The sequence below is a fragment of the Falco peregrinus genome, chromosome 7 (assembly GCF_023634155.1).
Source record: "Falco peregrinus isolate bFalPer1 chromosome 7, bFalPer1.pri, whole genome shotgun sequence".
NCBI lineage: Eukaryota > Metazoa > Chordata > Aves > Falconiformes > Falconidae > Falco > Falco peregrinus.
In genome coordinates this window covers 12,139,012-12,164,017 of record NC_073727.1, presented here as the reverse complement: position 1 = coordinate 12,164,017, position 25,006 = coordinate 12,139,012, and the positions used below count along the sequence as shown (strand labels likewise).

Genomic DNA, 25,006 nt, shown 5'->3' with positions numbered 1-25,006 from the left:
GGAATTTTGATTTGCTATACGATGTTATTTCCTGCCTTGAAATTAAAGCTGGTCTTCAGTGGAAAAGAACAGAATTCAGCCTGTACACTCAGCAAGCTGACGGTGACAAGTGGGAAGTGTTATTGCAGGAAGATGTGGGAAATCACGGGCAACAAAAGGGCAAGTAACCTTTTCATGCCTTTTTGGTTTGGTACACAGATCGCATCCTTTTCCCTGGAGGATACAAACAAAGCTGTTCTATCTTCAATCACTAGCATGCGCAGATCTCAAAAATCTGCTACTTTTGTGACAGCTGTTACAGTAATTTAAATTTATACACACACACCTTCCAAAATTAGCACAATACATTTACAGTTCTACACTCTCAGCCTCAGACCACAACTTACACATACATTTTAGAATAAGAAAACGTCATTGAAAACAACAGTAGCTAGTGGCAGCAAGATGTCTCTATTCCTGACTTAATAAAAGCAAATTAAGAGGTGCAGGGAGATAAGACCAAGCTTTCTAGGTTCATCAGTTAGAAGCCTGGAAAAACAGAATCACAGAATCATAGAATGGTTTGGGTTGGAAGAGACCTTCAAGTTCATCTCATTTCAACCCCCTGCCGCAGACAACAAACTTCTTGTTCATAAGGAGTAAGTTACGTTCATTTTTAGTGTGTACCTAAGCCCTTGGCTGGCTGAGGATCTCCATGTCACCGAATGAGACAAACAGATCTGACGTGCAGGAAGTTGGTTCACTTTGCTGTTTCTTTCTTCAGCAGTAACTTGGATGCTCTCTGCATTGGATATGTTGCCGTGAATGGAGAGATGCTAAGCAAATGAGAAAAGCCAAATCTTGCTCTCCATTACTCAGATCGAATCCAAGAAGAATCAGCCTGATGTTAAGCAGCAGCACTTTTCCCACTGCCCCCCTTCATAAAATTAGTTTTAGAAAAGCTATTATAATCTTCCATCCTAATTGCTTGCAAAGCACAGCGATCACATGTCTTCTCAACTAAAACATGGTCAGTTCTGCAACAGTGCAGAATAAAAGCCTTGATGCTGTGAAAGGTTTGCTCACTACAGCTTCAATGCTACATAACAGCCGTGTGCTACAAATGCTGTTATTTCTCAGTACTTGGAAGATTTGCATCATCTTTGGAAGATTTGCATCATTAAGACCCAAGCTCTCTAAATAATTAAAAATACCCATTTCTTCCTAAAGTAACAAACATGAACTAGAATTCCAGTGTTAAACTTTCACAGGTTAAAAAAAGCCCACCCCACCCCACAGTCAAATTAAAAACCACAAACAAAACCTTCCTTCACTCCCACAGGGCACTCTCTCATTTGAAAGCTTCAAATCCACCTCCTACGGTCCCCAGACTGTTACCCATCCCTTAGATACAAAAGAGAAGTGTCAATAGGCAAATCACTCTAGGTTCAAGAGAGCTCTTTGTTAAGCCCTCTACCATTTAGAAGCCTAATAACACTTTCAAATCTCCCGCTATATAAAGATACACCTTGTACTCAAGTAACTGGGTTTGAAGTTACAAGAATTCTGTATGTATTCAGGCAAAATACTCCCCTGAATTCTAACAATGTGATACAAATCAGAAATATGCCAACTCTGAATAAATTCTAGCTAGTTTGAAGGAAAACAGGCAGCCTGAATGTAACAGTAAGTTAGATACTGATACTAGAAATTATTTTTTAAATTACTTTAAGAGCTTTTTTAATGCAGCACTTCTCACCAACCAGGTCCATAAAAAAACCAGATCAGCAAGAGGAAAACATTCAAAACCCAAACAAGAGCTAACCATACCCCATGTCAAGGGAAAGCAGGTAAATGCAAGGCCAGTAGCAAGAAACAGCAGATTCCTATTTCTGTGAGCAGTTTCTTTATTCCAGAAGAGCTGGAATAAAGTCCCTTTGAAAGCTTTTGACAGCTATCAATGAACACACTCAATTCAAAAATGTATGGGACATCAAAGTTAGAAAGACAATTTATTACCTATTATTTTCATCATATAAGTTCATTTTTCTGCATTTTAAGATGTACAACAAAAATAAAAAAAACATTTTCTTCTACTTATATTCTACAGTAGAAAGTTTAGAACTTCTGATTGCTTTCCGTACAATGGAAAACTATGGTAAATTCTCAGTCTTTGGTGACACAAGCTTATCCTGACAGATGCACTGATTTGTTGCTCAAGATACATTAGGAAGCACTTCATCGCTACTTATTTGGTAAAATAAAGAAGAATTAAATTATCTTTCTTTCTTTTAGGGCCATTGTTTATCTTCAGTCACATGCTTTCAAAAAAATATCTAGGATTGTTCCATTGTAGCCTGATCCTTGGCAGTTAGAACCAGCTCTGTAAGGGCTGAAAAGCTTTTTATGCTGCTTGTTTCCAGTCCCATCTTTCGTATCTAAAAAGACACAAAAGAAACAATTATTTTCTTTAAAACATCAAAACCTCACTCATTATTCTACTTAAAACATCTAGCAAACCATATGTTTTGTCCTGAATTGACATGCGGCAAAAAAAACACATCTGCATATAGTGAATATTATAAAAAAAACCCCAACATACTGCATCCCACTTTGCTCAGTTTAGTCTTTCCAGTTAATGTAGTAGGAAATATAGATTCATTTCCAGGCAACTAGTAACTACAGCCAGTTGGAAGTTTTCCAGTGAAACAGTCAGAAAGAGAAACTTGGCTGTAAGTTTGTTTTTAAGGCATTGATTTCAACTGAATTTTTTTCAAACCCCAAATGAGGTTTCTCGGCAAAACTTTAAAGACAAACATGAACACATCCAACAACAGCTAGCGGTGTGATGATGAAAGCATTTCAAGAGGCTGCAAGACCCTATGGTTCTAACCTTGAACTTCCTGGGGAATGAAAACAACTCTACAAATAGGGAGGTTGCTACAAGTCATTTCTTACCGAGGAAATCGATTGCTCTGACAATCAGAAAAAAATGCAACCACGAGAAAACTAAGAATGCACTGAAAAAGAAAAATCTGGACCTAAATCAAACCCTAACAAAATGATTCTGAAAAGGTGTTTGCTGTTGGAACTCTTTGTAATGTTCACATGTACCAAAACAGCGCCTACATAATGATGAATAATCTATACCAGTTCAGCTTAAATCCACATTGCAGTGATGTTAAGAAATAAAAAGAACAAAAGCCCAACCCCAGCCACAAACTGCCAAATAACAGTTCTTGTTAGTAAGATTTCCATACTTCCACCCAAATCTTCCTTTGTAGGAAGCCTCAGATTACAAGAAAAACATCTGCTTACACACAGGCAGACTTTATCTACCTGTTCCAATGCATCAACAGCATCTGCTCATAAACACGACTGACGACAACTTCTTGGCAACTAATGATACGGACTTGCCGTTGGAAGATTTTTTTTTCATATACATACATAATTTTCAGAAAGAAATAAGTACAAAACAGTACGCTTATACAATTTGATGTAGCTACTGCACATATCTCTTCTCCTGGAATAGTTTATTTTATTCATTTTGTTATTTAAATTTCATATTTGGCACCAAAAGGAACTTACAGTTATGCAGCACAACAAATAAAGCTAGCATCTTCAAAGCTCTAGGGAACAGACGCTTGACTATACAGTAAATCAAGGCTGAAATACCCAGAGAGGTGGCAAACAAAAACAGGGCCATGGGACACAAGGAAGGTCCCTGCCCTCTGAAACACAGTGTTTCCTCTTTGTGCTTCTAAACACTAAGCCGTACTTGAATTTTAAATAGTAAGAAACACAAAGCACGCATCGTTGCTCAAGTAGTATCTACAATCACCAGGGTCTCGAGCCACCTTCCTTATACAGATGTGAAAAAACAAAGCAACCCCCTCCCCATACCAAAACCACATCAACAAAGCTTTCAAGACCAAAAAATAAAGTTAAGCTTCCCTTTCCTCCTCTGTCTCACTCCCTTCCAAATCCAGTAATAAAAGCAAGCAAATTTGTTTCTGATAACTTACTTGTTCTCCAAAATATTCAACATCTAGGGCTAGCTGCAGTCGGATTTTATCATCATCACTCATGCCCCCATTTGTACCGACAGGGTTTGAAGTCGCAGTTCTTCTGGCTTGCTTCAACCTTTTTAGGCTCTCCTCCATTTTCTTAACAGAACTTAGCACATCAGATACAGTTTCATAATACCTAAATTGAGAGATTAATGAGAAAGAAAAAATACTACACTTTTACCAAAAGCCTACTTCATACACATCAGTACATCACTGTCCCTGAGAAAAATGCTGAACAGTGCTGGGAGAAGTAGTTTCCCTTGTGAGGAAGCTAATTATGTTTCCATCGTTATCAATTAATCAGTATTTCCCATCATTAGGTCTAGAGGTCATTCTGACGCCAACTATTCAGTGTTGAAGCCTCCTTCTCATCACAACATTTCTGACCTGCTCCAGGTATCTGAACTCAATAGAGACCAAAGAATGCAACTGCTCAATTTTGAATGGCCTGAATCAGCCTCTATTTACAATCAACAGAGCATTAAGTAGAATTCCTTTTACAAACAGGACAAGAACAGCCTGACAAAACAAAAAAAATACATAGTTTTAGACAAGTTATAGAAGTGCACACCAGTGTGAAATGTCTATTTCTAAAATGAAGAACCTGATCTAAACAGGGCCCTCGAGAAGCTAGCAGGAAAAGTCAGAAGAACAGTAGTGCCAAGTTAGAAATGGTATAAACAGGATAAAAGACCACCTCCCACATACTGGGATCCACATTAAAGCAAGCATAGAATCAAACCAGGTAAACAAATCAACTCATCAACAGAAGTTCAAAAAGCATTATGGGCTGAAATCCCACGCCTAAATGGGAAGAGCATAATACCATAGGCATTCACAGATGCCCAGGACAGCAAGTTGTTAAGAACAGCTAAGAGAAGAAAATAGAGCAACAATGGGAAATGAGAGGATCCGTAAGTGATCAGATTGAGCTATGTTCTATAATTTGCTAAAATCTGTAAATTTTAAAAAGCCTCTCTGTGACAGTGATGAAACTACTACTGTAAGGAACTTGAAAGAATCTTTCCGATAATTTTAAACAGGGAGGCAACAGAAAGCAGGCAAGCTTTTTTAAGGGATAATTAGATAGGAATGGCTAAAGAGAAAGTGCTTGCCAGTGCCATGGAAACTGTTTAACGATAATCATTCTACGAGAAGTATCTTCGTAAAAGTCAACTGTGCTCTCTTTTCAGATTTTGGTATTTCCTAGTCCCACTCACTACTTTTGCTGTACTTCAAAGTTCTTCTGCCACTGAAGCAAGTTCAGTCCTTCATGATTTTTAACTAGTTTATGCTCTTTTCTGTTTTTCTCATATAGATGCAAGAAGATACTGTCACAGCAGGAAATTAAACTAATTACTCACATCTGCACTCTCAATGAAAAAAACTACAATATTGCTCCATTTAAGAAAGTCAGTTTGTCTCCTCTTGTTCATTAAAGATAAGACATTTTAAAACAAACTGATAAAAATCATAACAATAAATCATGATAACAGAATTCAACACAACAGTCTAAGGAAATAAAAAATGAACTCGCCAATCTTACCTGTGTGTAACCACTACCGCTTAAGTGGGTTTTGGTAACGGTGACACAGAAAGTGAGAAACTTTTTTTTGGGGGGGGGAGGGAGGGGGCAGAGGAGGGGGAAGCTCTGGCTGGATCCAAGGAACTACAAAACAGCTACTTACATTGTGTGGTGTCACCAGTTTTACTGAAGCTTTAAAAGCAAGGCTTACTAGACACAGAGAGGTAGACAGACAGGCAAGAAATCATTCTAAGATGTTTTAGCTCTACAAGCATGCAACTTGACAGTCCAGAAATCTTTGGAGTCCTTCAGCAATGTTAATTAAACAAATCTAATTGCTGTGGGTTAAAAGTAAGCTTGTTTTTATGGACTAGTAAGTGGTTAAAATAAGATACGCCAACCTTGAAGAAGTTTTTGTGAAAAATGGAAGCGAGCAGTGGAATCCAGACCAATCTATGCCTACCCCTGTCCAAAATACTTAAGAATAATTTTAAGGACAGTTGATGAGTATTTCAGTGTCAAAACGGTCCTATAATTCCAAGTTTATTCTGTATAACCAAGTACATGAGTGCAAAGTGCTGCAGATGCATGCATTGGGCATTAACAAGTACCTGAGAGGTGCCAGAAGCGGAGCAGCAGGGAAGGATACAGAGGGAAAGGGCAGGAGAGAATTCATATTCTGACTACAGTTTAAAGCCTCAGTATTATGTGGCTAATTCTCAGAAAACGTCAATCCACTGCTCAAGCAGCAGTCAACAGACAAAACAATATGCTAAGAATTAATAGGAAAACCATGTAAGGACAGATGGAAATCACAGCATCACACTTTAACCTGCATGGACTCTTCCGATCATACCATCTATCACCAGAACAGACAAGGAAAAACAACAAGCTACTATAAAGATGGGAAGAGGAAAGAAACACCAAAACAGTCTAAGAGGACTCTTTAGACTGAAGCAAGATTACAGAGATAAAAAAAAATTATAGCTGGCACAAGGAATAAATTGTCCACAATGCAAGAAGTTAGGGATATCCAGTGAAATTATCTGGCAGGACTTCCTAACAAAACCAAGTATTGCTCTCTCATGTTGCAGAGTTTAACTGGTTGAACTCACAGAATGCAACATCCCATGGCAGTATGAATTTAAAATACAGCTAGACAAACAGACAGAAGCAAAACCCATTAAGGAACTTAATGCAGATGGACATTCATGCTCAGTAAGTTCTTCAAGATGCTAACTAGGAAACAAAATCTACTAAAGAATTATTGCTTTACAACTGCCTTATTAAACTGTGAACAATTAGTTCTTCAGCAGTTAAAAAAAAAAAACCAAAGATTTTTTTTAAAGCACTAGAAGTTGGATAATCATTACATACATTAAAATAGTCAAAGGGAAGCAGAACTCAAGTTTCTTGAAAATCCAACCATTGTTCACTGAAAATAACATGACGTTAAGGTCTTAAGTCAATTCTGAAACAAAACGCAAATTTTTAGTTCACTGTTGCATTATTAGAGGTAAACAATTTTTCAAATGCCCTATCCATAATGTCATGGTTTGCACAGATCTGAGCAGAAATCATGTCTCTGGATTCCCTGCCCTGCTTTTCATCTGCTGAATACACAACACCTGAGTAAATCTGAAGAAATACACCCTGCCAGAAGAGGGGTATATTCTTGTTTTCTTTTTGTGTTAATTCGTAGTGGTTTTTCCTGTGCCCATTCAATGGACACTGGAGGTTTTAATTAATGCAAAGAATGTTCTGTATGGGTCTCTTACTTTTGCGTGCTTTCAGAGAGGGCACCTTCCAACCATTGATGAATCATGGGCTGCTTCAATGCATCTTTGTATTCATTCTGCAGTCTGTAGAAGGGCTTAAGAGCACTGTCAACATAAGGTGAAGCTTTAGTTGGCACCTCCTGGTAGATGACAGGGAAACAAGGTGGGGAAAAAGAACCAGTAATATACTTACTGAAAGCGTCAACAACGAATACTACACCGAATACATAAAATGCTAAGCCTGCACCCAAGCAAACAGATACACACTCCATTCATGACAGACCAATGAAAAATAGGTCAGACATAGGAAAAAACACCATCACAAAATCATTCATTAGTGTCATACAATGTGACATAATATAGAACAAGGTTCAAAATGACCAAAGCTTTTTGAGAGATGCACGTGCCAGCCAGCCGCTCCTATTATGAGGGCATGATCCTGAATGCACTTTCTGCTTATGCTGATTTCAGAGAAAGCTAAGCAGACTCGGTGTCCACAACAGATTATTATATCTTTGTTAAAATACCTATTTTTCATACTATACTTCACTAAACTGAAGACATTGCTCCTTCTGTTCTTATACCATCCTGCTCCCTCAGTTATTTTCTAGAAGAATGTTTTGGGGGTAACTACTATCCCCTTACTATCTTCTTCTCAACCAGTTTTGGTTGCAGAATGCTTCATCTCTCCAGGGATGATCCACACACAGCTTGGGTGAAACATCATGCATTGCAGAGCACCAGAACACATCCAGGGTAAAAAAAAATAATAAATGTCTGACACTTGAAATACCTCATCAACCTCTTAAAGAGTTCCAAATCTCAGAACCTGGCAAGCAAGAGTCTTAGCAAACCTGATTCCTACAAAGACTATTCTCATACCAAATTCAGAATTCTGCTGAAAAAGCAAAGTATTAGAACACAGTAAAAATAAAGCTGCCAGAATGTGACTATAATAATGTACCTTCTCCACCCAAGTCATCTCTCAGCTGTTTATCAGTTCAGGCTCCACACCACATAAAGCCAGTTAGGCTGACGGCCAAGAGAGCAATGCAGTCGCACTCATGCAGTACAGAGCTCAAGCTAGCGACTTGAATGACTTGAAGGTGGCCAGGTCCTATGTCTTTGTTTAGGCACAGTTAGCTCACCGTCTCTTAAAAATTCCATAGATAACAGAGATGATGGCAGTCCACTAAATCACTATGTAGAGTTTGCTTTCAGATAACTGAGCTAAGCACTGTAGGGTTGCTGCAATTTCCACCTTCCTTGGACTTAACATACTTTGTTCTACTCTTTCCTTAACTTCAGGTAAAGATATTCTCTTAAATACAGAACAATCTAGTCACTACATAGATTAATTTATTAGCCTTGAGGTTGTCTCTTGTTTTTAAATACAATTTCTGAGTAAGTATGTCCTTAAAACTAGAATAGTGAGAAAACCTAGGAATAAATGAAGTAATAAACTACTCCCTTAGGAACCAATTATCTTCCAGCCTACCCTAAATGTTTAGCACCCAAAGAAAATGTAATATCCTTGAAATAAGTAGATTTAACAGCCGTAATTTTTCCCATTTACCCACTGAAAAAGTACAGCACTGCTGGTGGCAGCACAGTTTCTTCAAGATAGCCAGGAAAGTGCTTTTGATTTTAGTAAGCCAAGGCAACCCCTTTCCCCCAGCCCCAACCAAAAACATCCCACAAACAAGCAGGAACCAAGATCAAGGGGAGAGGGGTAAATGGGAAAGAATTGTGGCCTTGCCGATTGCAGCCTGCCTTCTGTGTTCACATTAGGTAAGAACGCTGAAGTCTGTGGTTCCTGTTACTCAACTTTTTCTCTGCTATCTGAATGACACCAAGCTAACCACCAACACGACAGTGCAGACAGACTGGCAAAGGCAAGTTGCAGTAGCAGAACAAGCCAAGATCAGACAATTGGGTTTGGCACCGTAATTTATCATTACTTTTTATTAGTTTCTCAACAGATTACTCTTTTTCCCCAACCCCCCTTTTTTTTTTTTAGCCATTCTCATCTCGTTCCTTCTGTGCAAGATACTTCTTTAATGAAATCCAAGCAACTAGCTCACTGGGAAGAAGTTTCTTACCAGAGCAGGCAGAAGTGTCATACTCCCAAAAGAAGTCTGCAACTCAGCAGCACTGCATCTTATGGTGTATGCTATGACATGAGGAAAGTGCATTTATTCTCATTAACCCTTTTTCTTTTGCATATCAACAGTTCTACTCCTTCCCCTTCCTTCTATCTCAAACCTGTGCTCTCATCATTGTTACCCTACTTAAAATTGTGAAAACACCATTTTATTTTTCCCTTTGCAATGAGGTTAACAGTAAATCACTAAGTTATCTCAAGATATTTAATAGGGCTCTCGGCTGTCAAGCAGATACGGACAGGCCTGAAAAACTCATACATGTACTGCCCAGTTAACATTCTGGCCTTTCTGAGATTTATTTCTTCATCTGCAACCAGCACTGACCTTATTGGTTCTCCTGTACAATCTTGGAACTTCCAGTGCACTCTTCAGGTAAGTGAAGGAGGACTCACTGAGATCCTGGATAATCCTGTTATTCAAAGTAGGCACGCAGGCCAATAAAGAAGTCTTTGAGTCTTCCAAGGCTCCTATTGAAGTAAAAATGCTAAAGTTTAAAGTGAGCTACCCTGCCCAATCACAACATAAATTATGTGACCCTCCCATCATCCCAATCTCACTCACTACCCCTGATGGCTCCTGGTGTCAAATACAGGATGCTTACTAAATAAATACACAGTAGCCATTTATAAAACATCACCAGTAACAACAACTGTTCCTCACCCAGAAAAACAAAACTGAGGACAGGAAAGAAAAAAAAAAAAAAAAAGGGGTAAAGTAACATTCTCAAGGTTCACAGTTTTTTCAGTATTACCAGTGTAGCAAGTGGCTTGAATCAAAAGGCTCTGACCTACTAAGGAAACTGTGGTTGTGAAATTCCTTCTGACAGTACCTAAATTCCATACGGAGTGACTGGAACATGCTCAACTCAAAGCTGTAACTGACAACAGACCATCTACTGAGTGGGGGATATGCACAAGCTCCCACCTCTCTTATGGACTTGGACATCTACCAATAATCCTGATTTAGAGATTTAAGTGGAATTCACAGTGCAGAACTTCTGGTTCTGCTGAAGACAGGGACTAGCTCACTCACCCAGCTACATGCCTGGCTTTAATCACGAAATTAAAGTCAGATTCTGTGTTTCACATAAAGAATGATCATACAAAAAAACCTAAAAAAACAACCAAAGAAACAAACAAGAAACCAGAAAAAAAAAAGCCCCAATAGTTAATTGCTTCTGTCCTCTGAAGTTAAGGTATTTAATTATGAAACTTTGATAACTCTCGTCCTTACATGATTGATCAGGCTAGGGAGAGAAAAGTCTTTTTAGAAAAGTATTTTTGTTCCAACTGGGTAATGAAACCCCCCTCCTTACTTATTCTCCATTTCCAAGTAGGTGTTTAAAGATACCATATGAATCTTCTAGTCTAAAAGCGCCCTACAAAAACAACCCAACAAAAAAGCACCAAAAACCCAAAGCACTTTAGATTCACTCAATTTTCATCATTTTCCAGACTCAACATGTCAGTTCAAAATAGTTTCTATTTAACAATTTAAACCCTAAAGCACAACTTCATTAATAAAAATATTGGTAATTTCAAATTTTTCATTGTAAATGATGAAACTGTGTGTAAAAGCTGGTTCTGTATGGTTGGCAGAGGGGATTTGGGAGAAAAGGGAAAGACAGAATTTAACCTCTTAGCTTTACCTGCAATACAAGATACATTCTTGAAGCCGATCATTTCAAGTTTTGGATTCATCATTTCTAAGATGTCAGGAATCTGAACAAAAAACCCAACAAACCAAAACAGATACAGTCATGTTATAAACATTTTAATTACTTTTCCTACATTCTGTAAGTTTCCAGTCTTTCAGAAGACACCTTCAATCTTTTCTATATTTTTACTGCAATTTTGGGAAACCAGTACTAGAAGAATACAATATTCATGGAAATTAAGTAAGGCCTACGCACTAAATCCCCTACCTTACTATTGTCCTCAGAGGAAACAATTTAGAATTAACAAAATATCAACCCAGATGCAACTTACAACTTCACAAATAACAAGAAATTTCAGTTTTATTGACAAAAGATATGACAGAAGCCGTCCCTACTGAGAGAAAATTAATACATCTCTTTCCAAGATTTTCGATCACTAGAAAAGTATAATCATGATGATAAAACCTTTCCCAACCTCAGAGACTAAAACCAGTAAACATTTTAAAAAGAACATAATATTAAAGCTGAATATTGTACCACACTCCAAGCTGCAACAGATATTTTACTAGCAAAGGTAAGACTCTGGCACAATGACACTTTGCACCAAAAATGAGCAGAAACATTATTTTAGGGGTTAAGTCCAGCAGTTACTGATAGAATTTAAATACCTGAAGTGGTTTCTTTGTAATCTGCCATTCCAAATAAGCACAATGTAGACCACTCATTTCAGGTGATATTTTCTATATCAGACTACTCCAGATTTAGCTTTTAAGATAAAAAAATAGCTTGATGGTACATTATTTTAAACAATTTAATGTCCTTAACAAGATACCAGACTACAGTGGTATATAGGCACACAGATCAACAAAGATTCTTTTGTAAGTATAGTCAAAAGCACAAACCTGATCCTGGAGTTTGTCCAGATCTGCAGCAAGATATACCAACTGAGTACTAGATATAGAAGGCAATGGCTGACTTTCTGGAGAAGACCCATTTCCTTGGTCCTTGCTAGGACTGAGGCTTACAGAAGACTCCTTTCTACCAGCTGGCACAGATTTTTTGCTTTCCTTTGTATTCTCACTGGAAATTGGCCTTACAGAAACCTGAAACACCAAACTGAGATGTGAACCCTAGCAACAGTGAAGGCAGTTCAAGCTGGACAAACAGAAATAGTATATAAAGGATTTGTAGGTTCTCAGCATCAGAATGCCACACTTCCAAGGGATATTAGTATTCCTAAATTACATTATAAAAAAGATATTTTTAAAACAGTTTTTGGTACACTAAGGAGTTGGATGATTTGGAGAAATCTGTCACTACAGGAGAGGGCAGTCCAGTCCCACAGCAGTATTCACCTGTGTGGTGTTCGAATGAACTACTGCTCTGGAGGAATGTGCAAGACCAACAATGTGATCATTTTCTGCTTCACAGAAGCACGGTTTATTTTTGTATCGTGGAATATAAAATTCATAACCACTCACTGCTGTAAAACAGCCCCTTTCTCCTACATCTCTTCAAGCCCTCTGCTGTCAGGCACACACTTCACTCAACTACTCTGATTAACTCAGAGTTTTAATGTTGGTACTTATCAGTATTTTCATGAGCCAATAAACCTGAGAGAACTGAGTCACTGATTCTTAAGAAAAGGATAAAGGGATATCTTACAGCTGTCTTCAACTACTTTAAGGGGCATGTATAGAAGATGGAATCAGACTTTTCCTTGAGGTACAGTGACAGAGTAAGAGGCAATGGACATGGACTGTAGCAAGGGAAATTCTGACCAAATATGAGGAAGAAGCGGTCAGTCATCGGACCAGGGTTCCCAGAAAGGCATGCAATTGTCATCTTTGGATATACTCAAAATTCAACTTGAAAAGGCTCTGCACAACCTTACCTGAGCTGGCCCTGTTTTGAGCAGGAATTGGACCATGATGACCTCCACAAGTCCCTTTAAAACCCACTTATTCTATCATGCTGTCTTTCTATGACACAAGAAACAGAGGCAAACTTGTATGCCTGTGAGCAGGGAGCAGAAGAGCAAAGCACAACTCTGCTCGGAAGCAGGGAATCATTGATGTGGAGTTAGCTGCCCAGGAAACTTCCAGTTTTACAGTTTCAACACTGAGCAGTTGATTTGGATTAAGGTACCCCTTTTTATTTGCAGGGTTAGTTTTCACCTGGCTCAGCTTCACAACCTCCTTCCTTGTATCAACTAACTAAACACACAAACAGAGCAAAACCAAGATTGTGGCGATTTCTTTCAGTGGCAGAGGCAGCCTTAAACATACATGGAAAGACAGCCTTGGCAACCAGCAGACAGCAATACCACAACAGCACTGGTATGTGTCGTTAGTGACATATTTCGCAGTGATACTCTTTAGAAAACAAACTCGAACCCCTGAAAGTGTTCTTGTTAAAGAATGTTAAGTTCAGAAAAAAAGCACTTTAAAAGACATCACATACTTTGTTTCAAAAGGTCTCTTACTGGTGGACATACCCAACCAACAAAACCATAAGCATGCTGCTCTTACCTCACCAACAAACACAGAGTAGCGTGCCAAAATCTGCAGGCTAAGTTTCCACAGACGGTGTGCTAATAATGGTAAAAACATTTGATCTGACCAGCACTTCACAAGACTCATCCAGACCATGTGAGTGGCCAAAAGACAGTATGAGCTGCCAGCTAGAAACAATCAGACAACAAATGTCATATTCCTAGGCACATTTTTAAATAATGTAACATCAGTGTAATTGCATTAACTGAGATTTAAAAAAAAAAAAAAGCCTTCCAAAGAGACACAATCAGAAAGATAGCAAAGAGGATTTATTAAGCATTGTCTGAAACTCTTAAAAGCTCCTCGTTGCTTTAGATATCAAATTCCACCAAGTCTTGCTGTAGCTGTGCAGGCAAAAGCACAAATGAGAACAAATGAGAATCTGCCTGCAACAAATGTAGGAACAGCTTGTCTAAATAATCCGCTTCAGCAGATAACATTTCCAGGATAATTTTTGCCTGTCTTACGAAGAAGTTTTATTAGACTCATTTGCCAGCCGTAACAGCCATTGACTCCTTAGCACTAAGCTACTGCTCCTGTCAGTTGTATCTGAGATACCTGCTAGAAATATTTATTTTAAACACAGTAGGGATATCCATATTTAAACTAAATACTTTTAAAGCACTTCATGCATTAGCATTTTATAGTTTACAAGCAGAGAACTAAGAAACGTATCAGCAAGTTTCAGGCAAATGCTCGAAGTCGTAGGATTTATGCATTTTGTCTCCACTAGAATTTTTTTCTCCTTGCTCTCTTTAAAGAGCATGTGTGCATATATATATATATATATACAGACACACACTTCTACGTTGCTTTTAGCTGCCTTCTTCATAAATATTTACTCTGTTAACTGAAGTAAGTTTTTCTGATTACAACATACCACTAATGAATATACCAGGTTTTCCTTACCACTCTAATCCTTCCTGTGCATACCACCTCATTTGCTCATAAATCAAGTGTTTGTTTTTGGAGCAGACACAAACACTACAAACCATAGCAAGCCTAAATGCTGCCAACAGATTGCCATTTTCACTACCACATAGTCCTACAACCATTAAGGAAAATATACCTCAGTAACACAGCACAGCCTTTTGGTTGCCACTTAAAAGAGGATGCCAAATGCCAGTTTCATTCCTTTTTGTACTGAAGGGACAGTTCCACAAATATGTTAATGGCTGGTGCCAGAAAGGGCGGTTTTGGTAAGTGAAGTCACTTACACTGAACAGTACTCTCATATTGCCTGCTCTAAAAAAATCTATTACACTGTTTAATCAGTTCATCAGAAAACAGAAAGCTCCTGTAAACAACAGGATGTATGTTACTAAATACTCAACAGACAAACAGTAATCGCTACTACTTACACCCCTGATTCCTTCACAATAGAGCAATTATTTTTTGCAATAAAATTTTACCTGGTGCCTCCTCTAATGTGTCTGAAAGTGCTTCTTCTAAGGCTCCAGCTATTTCTCTGAATCTGAGAGACAGAAAAGTTTTGAATATTACAATTCAACAACTGTTTAAATTGATGCCTAAACACTTTTCAATGTTTATTTCAATATTATTTCAATGCATTATCAATGCATATTCACAGATTTTAAATGTGGGGTTATATTTGCCCAACATGAATTGGGAAATAAATCAGACCAACATTCAAATACTTGAAAGAGAACCTTTGACATTTTACAGGCAGATATGAAGCTTATATTTCAGGAAATTATTAAAGTCACGGTTGTAAACATTATCAAAATGACAGCTCACAGAGTGTCAAGTCCTCAGCTTTTTTGAGAGAAATTTTTTTGTTTTGTTACTGTGTGTAAACTAAGTGAACACTGTGTCTCATGCTTGCTTTAGCTGACCTTCAGATATGTCATGTGACACTGCAGGCTTCACTTTCTACATATTTGTTAATGAACAGCACCATAAGGTTCCGCAAACAAATCTGTACCTGATTAAAAAATCAATAGCTCCTTACAGGATACCTTGACCTCCTTTTTTAAAAATTCATCCATCAGCAAAGTAAAAAGAATCCTGCCTCCTCAATTTTTTAGGTATCACAGCAAAGTTAGTATTAAAATCTGTGATATTTTTCCATACTTAAAACATATTGGATAAACAACATAGCATCTCCCTCACCTAAAAACTGTCAAGCAAGATGCAGATTCTTCTTTAATGAGGTTTTCCCTCTAAATGCTGAAACAAAGCTATCATTTTAAGCTCCCCTATAGAAAGTTCTATTGTTTTTGGTTTCCCCTTTCTTGCTTTTATGTGTATCATAGTAACACTGTAAGACTTTTCAAACTTACTAATTACAAACCTGTAGGGCTCCTCTTAAAGCCTCTTAACTGTCATTTCCACATGAGAACAGAGGCCCACCTAACTTTTCTTATCAAACTGCTAATGGACTAGATGCATGTTTAGCACCTAAACACGTTTCAGAAATAATTGTGAAATTACTTCAAAACCTCCTTCCTGCTTATACACCAATTCCACTGATAGAGCATATCTTTAATAAGTTTTATGGTGAAAAGGATTAAAGAATAGAATCAGATTTTTAACAATGACATAATTTTTGCTGAATGTTCCTTAAGACAGAAAAAAAAAATCTCTCCAATGTGGGGTTCGCTACGGTTCCACTATCAGTTGGACTAACATAATTGAAGGAATGGTAAGGAAAAGAGTTACTGGTGCTGTCTGTGCCAGCACTGCTACAGAAGAAATGCCTGTACATCCATCTGATCGTCAAAGGATTGTTTGTAAAGGCTTTAGTGAGGGCTGATTGTTCTGGGTAATTTCTGTAATTGAAAACAGAAAAAACCCAACAATCTTAACTATAAATGCTATAGTATGAGAGAATACCTCAATAAAAATCCTGTATGACTTAAGGATATTAACATAAATCAAAGAAAAAATTTCCCTATAGTAATATGTTGCACTGTTTTCACAGTTGTGCAATAAAGAATTCATGGGCACTTCTGAAAATTACCAGATTATTCCAATATGGAGGAACAATACGGTGAAAGATGAATGAGCTGCTGTTAACCAAGCGTTTATCAAAATAATGCACTATTTATATTTACAGTAATCTTGGATTAAAGGTAAATGATTTTTTAGAAGTTTTTTTTCATCAGTCAGAAATCGAAATACCTAATGGGAAAGAACGTTTTTGAACAGAAAGAATTATGCTGAAGCTCCATTTCAATTTCATGAGAAAGAGTATCAAAGTTGGATCAAGTGGTTACTTACTAGAAAAGCTGCACTTTCAAACAAAAGGGGCAGACTCACAGAGCTATTAATGATATACGTCTGTTAAAAGGTTCATAATGGCTACAGTTCCATGGGCACTTTTCGTCTGTGCACTCAGCACTACTACTGTAGTGAGCAGTGCTGCCCTTTTCCTTGGGCCAGCACGAGTATTTGTGCAGTTAAACGGTTTGGAGATACTGACTGGAGTTGAACATCAGCCTTTTTTTGCCCAGGGTAACAGATCTTCGTATCAGTTCACTACACAGCTGCGGGAAGAGATGTGCAAGCAAAAAATCAACCGAGGATGTCACAGGCTGGGGCTACTGTTTTACAGAATGCAGTGAACCATCAAAACACTAAGACCCTGCTCCAAGCCCCATGCTCTTGTCACTTATCTCATATTGGATACAGCACTCATAAGATTCCTTTATGGAATTTTTCAGCAGCAATGTAGACTTATCCTGGATTAAAGAAACTGCATAAATGTGGCTACGGTTGTACTGTTATTGCCAGTTATAGAGCCACACAATAAAAAAATGATACGAAAGTGATCCAGGTGAAAAAGTAGTATCAATTTCTCTCCCCTCTCTTTTGGAAATCCTACCTTTTCAAAAAAAAATCCCAAGCAAACAAAAAAAACCCCACCTCTCAGAAGGCTTTGTGTGCATTTAGGTCATAGCACGCTTCAACTGTTTCTTTCTTGCCTGGATGCCTGCTATCCAGCCCTAAATTCAGATGCGCAGACTACACTTTCTAAGAAGATGGTTTTACATTCCATGTAAATGAACAAAAGTTCATTAAAATTCTAGCATTACTAGAACTAAACCGGGGCTTTCTTGAGTCTCTCTGCTCTCTTCTAGCTGGAAGATCTGTAAAAGCTAATACTACAGGTACATCAGACCTACCAGAAAAGTAAGCTAAAACTTATTACTTAGCTACTCAGAAAAAGGGAATAGTAGGGCAATCTTTGGAACGGCAAAGCTGTAAGACTCAGCACTTCACACAGCACGTCCTGTGAGACAAAAAGGATGTCAGAAATATGGCTACGTCTGGAAAAGCTACAAGTTGTCAAGTCTTAAAATTCTTTACTTCTAAGAAGAAAGACTTCTCTTATGGTAAGTATTCCTCTGGATTTGCACAAGTAGCATACTTCAACACCCAGTTTAATTCCAGGGACACTGGAGAAAAAGAATTTGAAACAAGATTTCAAGACTCATCTAGATCTGTTCCTGGAAGTCAGCAGTGTAACATGTTCAGTCTAACAACACCACAGTACATACTGAAGAGCAGCTGGCTGTAGTTTTGCTGAATTGTTGAAAGATATATAAAACAGTTATTTGACTTAGTAATTAAATTCTTAAGTTTTACTTCTACAGTGATTTGTTGACAAGTGATACTTTGAACCTAAGCCAAGATCATCTTGCTGTGACTGAACTCTACTTTTGAAAGGGTGAACAAAAAAATGCATACTAACCTTATTTGAAAATATACAGGCAAATTCCATTTGTTATTAAAGCTGTGGTAAGAAGGATGAGATCTTAACCGTTTCACACTAGCCTGGGAGCCACACTGTCGTTCAAATTTCTGTACAAAATCCATACTAGTAGTGTACTTCTGCAGAAAGAGAATGAATATCCCGATCATGCACAGGGTCCCAGCAAACAAGGAAGGCCACCACCCATTCAGCAGGACTCCTGTATCACACTGTAGTTAAACCTGAGGTTCAGAATGGGCTGACACTGCTCCCATCACCTCACCACACAAGACTAAAATCCTGGATTGCAGTGAAACCAAACCCAACTAAGTAGCAGATGTTTTTCTATGATAATAAAAACTAGCGCAGGACAATCTAAAAGGCATAACATTGTCCAAGTACCCTGAACAAGCAGAACTGACCAGAGAGATGCATCAGTATTTCTGAGCTGAATCACTGGGGTGGAAGAACAGTGCTGCACAGTACTAACACAGTCAGTTGCAGGGGATAAAGGTATACAACAAACAAATGATCAGGAACAAAACCCAGAAGACACACATAACCAAATACACATGAGAATGAAAGCATGATTTTTTTTGTTGTATAGGACCTGTACTACAGGAACTTCTAGAACTGTTTCCCTAAAAATACGTTTTGCAAATACCAAATATTTGCAGAACTTTAAACAACTTCAGGTAACTTTAACCAGTGTATACTTTTAATAAGATGTTTACAAAAAGTATTGAGTTGCAAGCAAACAGGAATTCCATTTACTCTCAAATGCACTGTGGGCTTACTCTCAACAGTAACTTATTAACACCCTGAAAACAATGAAATAATAAATTAAAATGTACAGAGCAGAAACCTGAACACTTGAGTGAAAACCAGAAGCAAAATAGTGCAAAAACTGTTACTGCACACAAAACAGACCTTGCTAACAGAACACAAATCAATTTCAAATCAAAATACAGCTACAGTTACAATCTGCTTCTGTGCTGTGAAAAACAGTTGGGCTTATGTGCAAGTTTCTTCTATTAGAAAAAACGAAAACAGCCATAAAACTTAATATACATGCTAATTAAGCCACTGATGAATAATTAAAATAAGCCTGACTGAATCTCTCAGTGCTTCTGACTTCATTGAAATAAGAGCAGCAGCAGGGGTGTAGCAGGAAGGCTTTTACCACAATCCAGAGCACTATGTGAGTGATGTGATTTTGCCTCTTACAAAGCAGTAAAACATTCACAGGAGAAGCCCCTGAGTTGCTGCTTACAGGTTCTGCTCTCAGAAACTCTCCTGCAACCACAGGACACGCACTGACATGGGTATGCTTTTGTGTTGTGTATCTCAGTAAGTATACCTTTAACAGAAAGTTACGAAATTACAGCATATTTTTCTTGTGACATGGCAGTTTCAGTGCGTCAAGATAGAATTCTGGAAATTGCACACAAAAGCTTTTAGGTAACTACCTTTCTCCCAGCGTGGCTGTATTTATAACACAATGGAACTGTAAAAGGTATGGGAGTTAAATCCAGAATGAATGACAGACTATTGCTCTTTCAGGCTTCCTTTCTTAGATAATAAAGCCAGCACTGTAAAAAGGCAAACAAGCTGTTAATGCCCAGCTACCTTAAGTATTATTTATATTATAAAAAGTGTTTGCTTTAGATCTCTGACAAGACCTATCACTTTCGAAACAGAAGACAACTCAAGAGACATCTAGTTATCAATAACATTACATCCAAGAGAGGGAACTAACTGCAAGATTGGTTCCCATTTCAGCTTCTAGGATTGGATTGTTGACTGCATAAAGCTATTTAAGAGAAGCTAAAGTGGGAAACAAAATGGAGCAATTTTCAAACAGAGGAATCTAAACTTAAACTCAAATGTTTAGGGATAAAAACAGTATTCTTTCCAAATACCTGTAAATCTTCAAACCTGACTCAGAAATAAGGGAATGACAAGCTGAAGCAATTTTTTTAAAAAAACCCTGCACAATAAAAAAAACATGTATGCTTAACCCTGCCAGTCTGGTTTTTACAGGATATATATATAAAAAAAATTATTATTCCTCTCCTCTACTTGTAAAAGCCTCCTAACAAATAATACTGCATATTCAAACTTTTCAGCTTTAGAACTATACACACATACATACGCAAACAAACCTGAAAAAAAGACCTTTCTGCCTTTCTATCATCCTAGAAAACAGAGACAGAAGAGTACTGTCCGAAATCTGTGTTGTATTGCTTGCATTATCAACAGTGCAGAAACAATTTTAAAGAGGTTCCCCCCCACACCCCTTAATTCAGAACTATTAGTCTTTAGATAGATATAATAGCATTTTTACACTTGGCATTTCAACTTGTTATTGATTTTTGGATAAAATATTTTAATGATTTAGACTCTTGAGTCCCTTAAGCAGTCAAAAGCAGTCTGGAAAGTACTTCAGACTTACCACATGATTTACATGAAAGCCATGGGGTGTGTGTTGGGTTTTTAGTTGTGGGTTGTTTTTTTTTTTTTAAATAAACAGCACTATCAGTGTTGGTCAATAACAAAATACTGTAAGATTAACAGCCTTTTTAAAATAATTACTTTAAAACAGCAACAGCAAACCCAGCTCTTCAGAAGATAAAACAAATTTTGCTGTAAAAAAAAAAAAAAAAAAAAAAAAAAAGAGGACAAATGCCCACCAAGGCTCACAAACTGCAGTATGCAGGGCATTAGATGAAAGCTTGAAGACTGAATTTTTACACAAACTAAGTATTCTCATCAGGCAGGGGGGACGCCCTTTAGCATCATTTGTATGGTATTACCACAGCTTTCTTCAACAGCTATTTCATTTGCTTCTTGAATAAATTGGCTCTGAATAAAGCCATTCCTGCAAACTTCACTGCCATGCCTGCCTGCCTTCAATATTCACCGTATCTGTATGAAAGAGACCTGAAACTCCAAGAAAAATAGAAGTATTTAGGTAAAAGCAGTTTTGCATGTACACAGGAAGAATCTTTTTCAGTATAAACCTCTACTAGCCATCTAACATTTCCCTAAATCGTGTCCTGATCTGCCTATTAAGCCTTCCTTCAGACAATTTATCACCGCCTGCCACCTCCATCTTGAAAATAAAAGGTTTCAGACTAATCATAAGTCAAGCTGCAAGGGCAAAAAAAAATCCAAATATCTCAGCAATCACTGCTACACAGAGACAGGACATGAAGAAAAGCAAAAAACTCACATTTCCTACTTGTGACATACTAATAAAGTAACTGCCAGAGCCACTCTTCATACTAGACCAAATATAAATTTAATAAAAGATCATCTTTTAGAGGCAGAGCAGCACTGCCAATGATGAAAATACAAGTGACAAGTACTTTAAAATCATTTTATAATATAATCTTTCTTCACGATTGGTTGTGATACCAGAGAAAATACTACTTCTGTTATAAACCTCATCACACTGCCTCCAAGTATTTTTGTTTTATTTAGTTGACTTGTGTTTCTAATCACAACAGAATCTGCAGTACTGAAATACAGGAAAAGCTACAACAAGCAAAACAAATCATTTTTTCAACTTTCCCATAGTACAGAACAAGTTGTAACCCAGGTATTTAACTAATGTAACAGCCCTTGCTATACAGAAGTCCTGTTCTTGGGTGAACACTGTAGTCATCCACTCCCACCTTCACTTACATTGCAATTCTACAACTAAGAAAGAACATCTACTCCTAAAGCAAATATTAAGGCCAAATTCACATGACCAAATGGCTTCCAGTAACTTCTGTCTATGAACTTTCCTGACAAACTTGAGAGGAGAATTAATTCTTATGAAAATTAAACCAAATTATTTGAGATAACCTCCTCTTCTGAGCCAATCAACATGAATTTACACAAAAGCAGCAGGGGAAAAAAAGATAGAGAATATGACTCTTTCAATTCTTGCACGTTAAAGGAATCGCAAATGGAAAAATTAAAATTAATTACCTCGTGAAACACATCTGGGTTTCCAGGGTTAAACAGTGATGGCAATTTCTCTTCTAAACCACGTACTATTTCTGGCCACACTGAATTCACTAAGAAATCATATCCAGGAACAATATCTGCTTTTTCACTGAAATAAAATTGCAGTTATTCCATGGTTATATTTACCATTAGGCCTCTATTTGGAGGTAGGGATAACTCAGAAGACATGCACTGCACTAGACGAAATGTAATTAAGTTTTTTTTACTAGGTATGCTGATTCCCTTAAATTGTTCTTCCTTTGAGGTTTCTTATCTGATCCTACCGTCTCAACAAATGCAAGGTATTTTTTATAACTCAAAGTGTTTTAAAATTTTTTTCTTACGTATTTTACAAGTGTTGTAGAAAATGAGTACATTTCAGCTGAGAACTCCTATTCTTACTTGTATATTTCATGTTTTAACAGCTCCAAACTTCAAAGAGGTACCAAGTAGGAGTAATGCGACTAATGCAATGGAAAGAAGCAGAACTTTTTCGTAATTGTTCCAAGCTGTATTCATACATGATACTGTGCTTCGAAGCAAAAGATTAAAAGCTATCTTGATTATGAAAATTTATAAATTGAGAGCAGAAGAGATAAAAGCATTTAATTCCGGTTCAGTACACCACAGTACAAAATAGCAACATTCCATTATTAAGAAGAAAGATTAAAATTTGCTGAGGGATTAAAAGAATTGAAATGTTAGTAAAACTTAGGAGTCATAAAAAGCTCAGCAATGGATGACTAATTAGAAAAGTAGTTCTGCAGTCCCTGGGGGCTACATCCATAGTTCTTCTAATTACAGCAGTCTACTATATTAACCAGCCTGCAAACAGATGAATAAATGGATACAATTCAGTAGACCTGAATTATTTAAACTTCAAACCAGGCAATTTAATTGCATAAGGAATTAAGCACTTTTGAAGACAACAGTGGAAGCACAAATCAATTAAACCTGTAGTTCTAGTATACCCAATAAACCAGTGAAACCTCTAGGGATCATCCCCACTTTTCTGATGTGCAGTAACGACCCAAAAACTTTTGAACTTAGTTTTTTTAACAGCTTTATTACACCTCTCTCCTTGGATGAAGTGTACTATCATATTAAATGGATTAAATAAAACAAGGTATCTGACAAACTGTATCATGAACAGTACTCAATTCTACTACTGAAATACAGGATTCTCTTTCCCTCCTCTGAAGGTCTGGGCCACAGCACCAAAGAAGTTTTTCCACTGTTTTGTTTTGAAAAAACACAGGCATGAGAGAGAAATCAAATTTGCCTATGAATCTTCAGGAAAGGCCAGATAAGTCATTTGAGCATGGAATCTAATTATGCAAAGCATTTCAAAAGTATATCATACTTGCTGTTATTTTAGTATGACTGAAAGAAATCCCAAGATATTTACCTTGAAATAGCTCCACCTGTTACTTCACGCAAGAGACGGCAATGATGAGGAACAAACTCCAATAGTTTATTATACATAGCCTGAAGGCCATTAGGGTGAGACTGAACATACTGTTCCACAATCACCTGCCAGAAAGAGGACAATGTTAAATGTCAGAAAAGTGAATATAAACCACTGTAATGCAAGACTTACAGTCTACTCAAAACTGCTAACACTACAACCCCAAATGCCAGTGTAATGCAAAAAAGTAATAAACTGACTATAACTTCCAAGTATAGCTTGACAGCATGAATTATTACTTCCTTTAATGCAACACTCTAACTGGCAAGACTGGCCCAAAGAATGGGAATGCGCCCCTTGCTTTTAAATGTTAGCTACTGTGCCCAGCTCCCCACCCACTGCACACATCACTGCCACCAGAAGCAGTCCATGAAGTTGAAGAGGTGAGTGGCAAAAGCTAATCACACCTCAGAATAAAGTAAAAAAATTCTTCTAAATGTAGTTGGTCCAATCCCAAATGCAGGTAAGCCAATAGCCAAGAATCTTCTGTGACAATGCTAAGCTCCTAACACACCTAGCAAAGCAGTTTGTCCAGACAGTACTTCACATCCAGTGAAAAGGGATAATCTCTGCCATAAAGAGAAGGCAGACAGCAGCTGGACAATACAGGAAAAGAACAATAGCTTGTATTTATTTGGTATTCTTCCATCTGTCTAAACACTTTTGCCTCTCGTGACACAAACAAGCAAAACGGTGCAGAGGTTGGGAAAGAACAGACACTGAGAAAACCAAGAGGGGAAGATGATCTGTCCCCCACAGCAGCAGTTGCTACAGCATTAGCAAACACTTAAATGAAGCTTGTCCTTAAGGGGAGAGGGCACCACTGTTCGACTTCCTCTCCCATTCAGAAGTCAGGAGCTCTCTTTGCTTTGTACATCTGTATGCATACAAAGTAAAACCAGAATAATTTCAAATGTTTCCTTCCCAACAGCAGAAGAGAAACAGCCTACTGACAATGACATACAGCTCAGGTGCCACCAGAAATACTATTCCTTGCCAGGAAAGGGAAGGGTAGTAATTCCATCTTTTGGCTGCTGAAGACATTTCTGAGTGAAAAAAAGGTAATTTCTTCTCCCTATCTTGATATAGAACA

General features: G+C 37.6%; 1 protein-coding gene across 4 annotated transcripts in view; it reads right to left on the bottom strand.

Annotated features, from left to right (window-relative positions):
- Positions 1 to 1,963: 1,963 nt before the first annotated feature.
- COG2 (component of oligomeric golgi complex 2) overlaps positions 1,964 to 25,006 on the bottom strand; it is a 32,072-nt gene continuing 9,029 nt past the window's right edge. For 3 of the 4 annotated variants that reach the window (XM_055810516.1, XM_027789089.2, XM_027789093.2), the window contains 11 exons: positions 23,854 to 23,978; positions 22,428 to 22,554; positions 18,447 to 18,586; positions 15,142 to 15,203; positions 13,706 to 13,857; positions 12,077 to 12,277; positions 11,166 to 11,238; positions 9,842 to 9,984; positions 7,353 to 7,492; positions 4,005 to 4,185; positions 1,964 to 2,417 (listed from right to left, as the gene is read on the bottom strand). In XM_055810516.1, the coding sequence (XP_055666491.1) occupies positions 2,316 to 2,417; positions 4,005 to 4,185; positions 7,353 to 7,492; positions 9,842 to 9,984; positions 11,166 to 11,238; positions 12,077 to 12,277; positions 13,706 to 13,857; positions 15,142 to 15,203; positions 18,447 to 18,586; positions 22,428 to 22,554; positions 23,854 to 23,978 (1,446 nt within the window). In that variant the 3' untranslated portion in view covers positions 1,964 to 2,315. The other variant, XM_055810517.1, reaches the window with a different exon arrangement.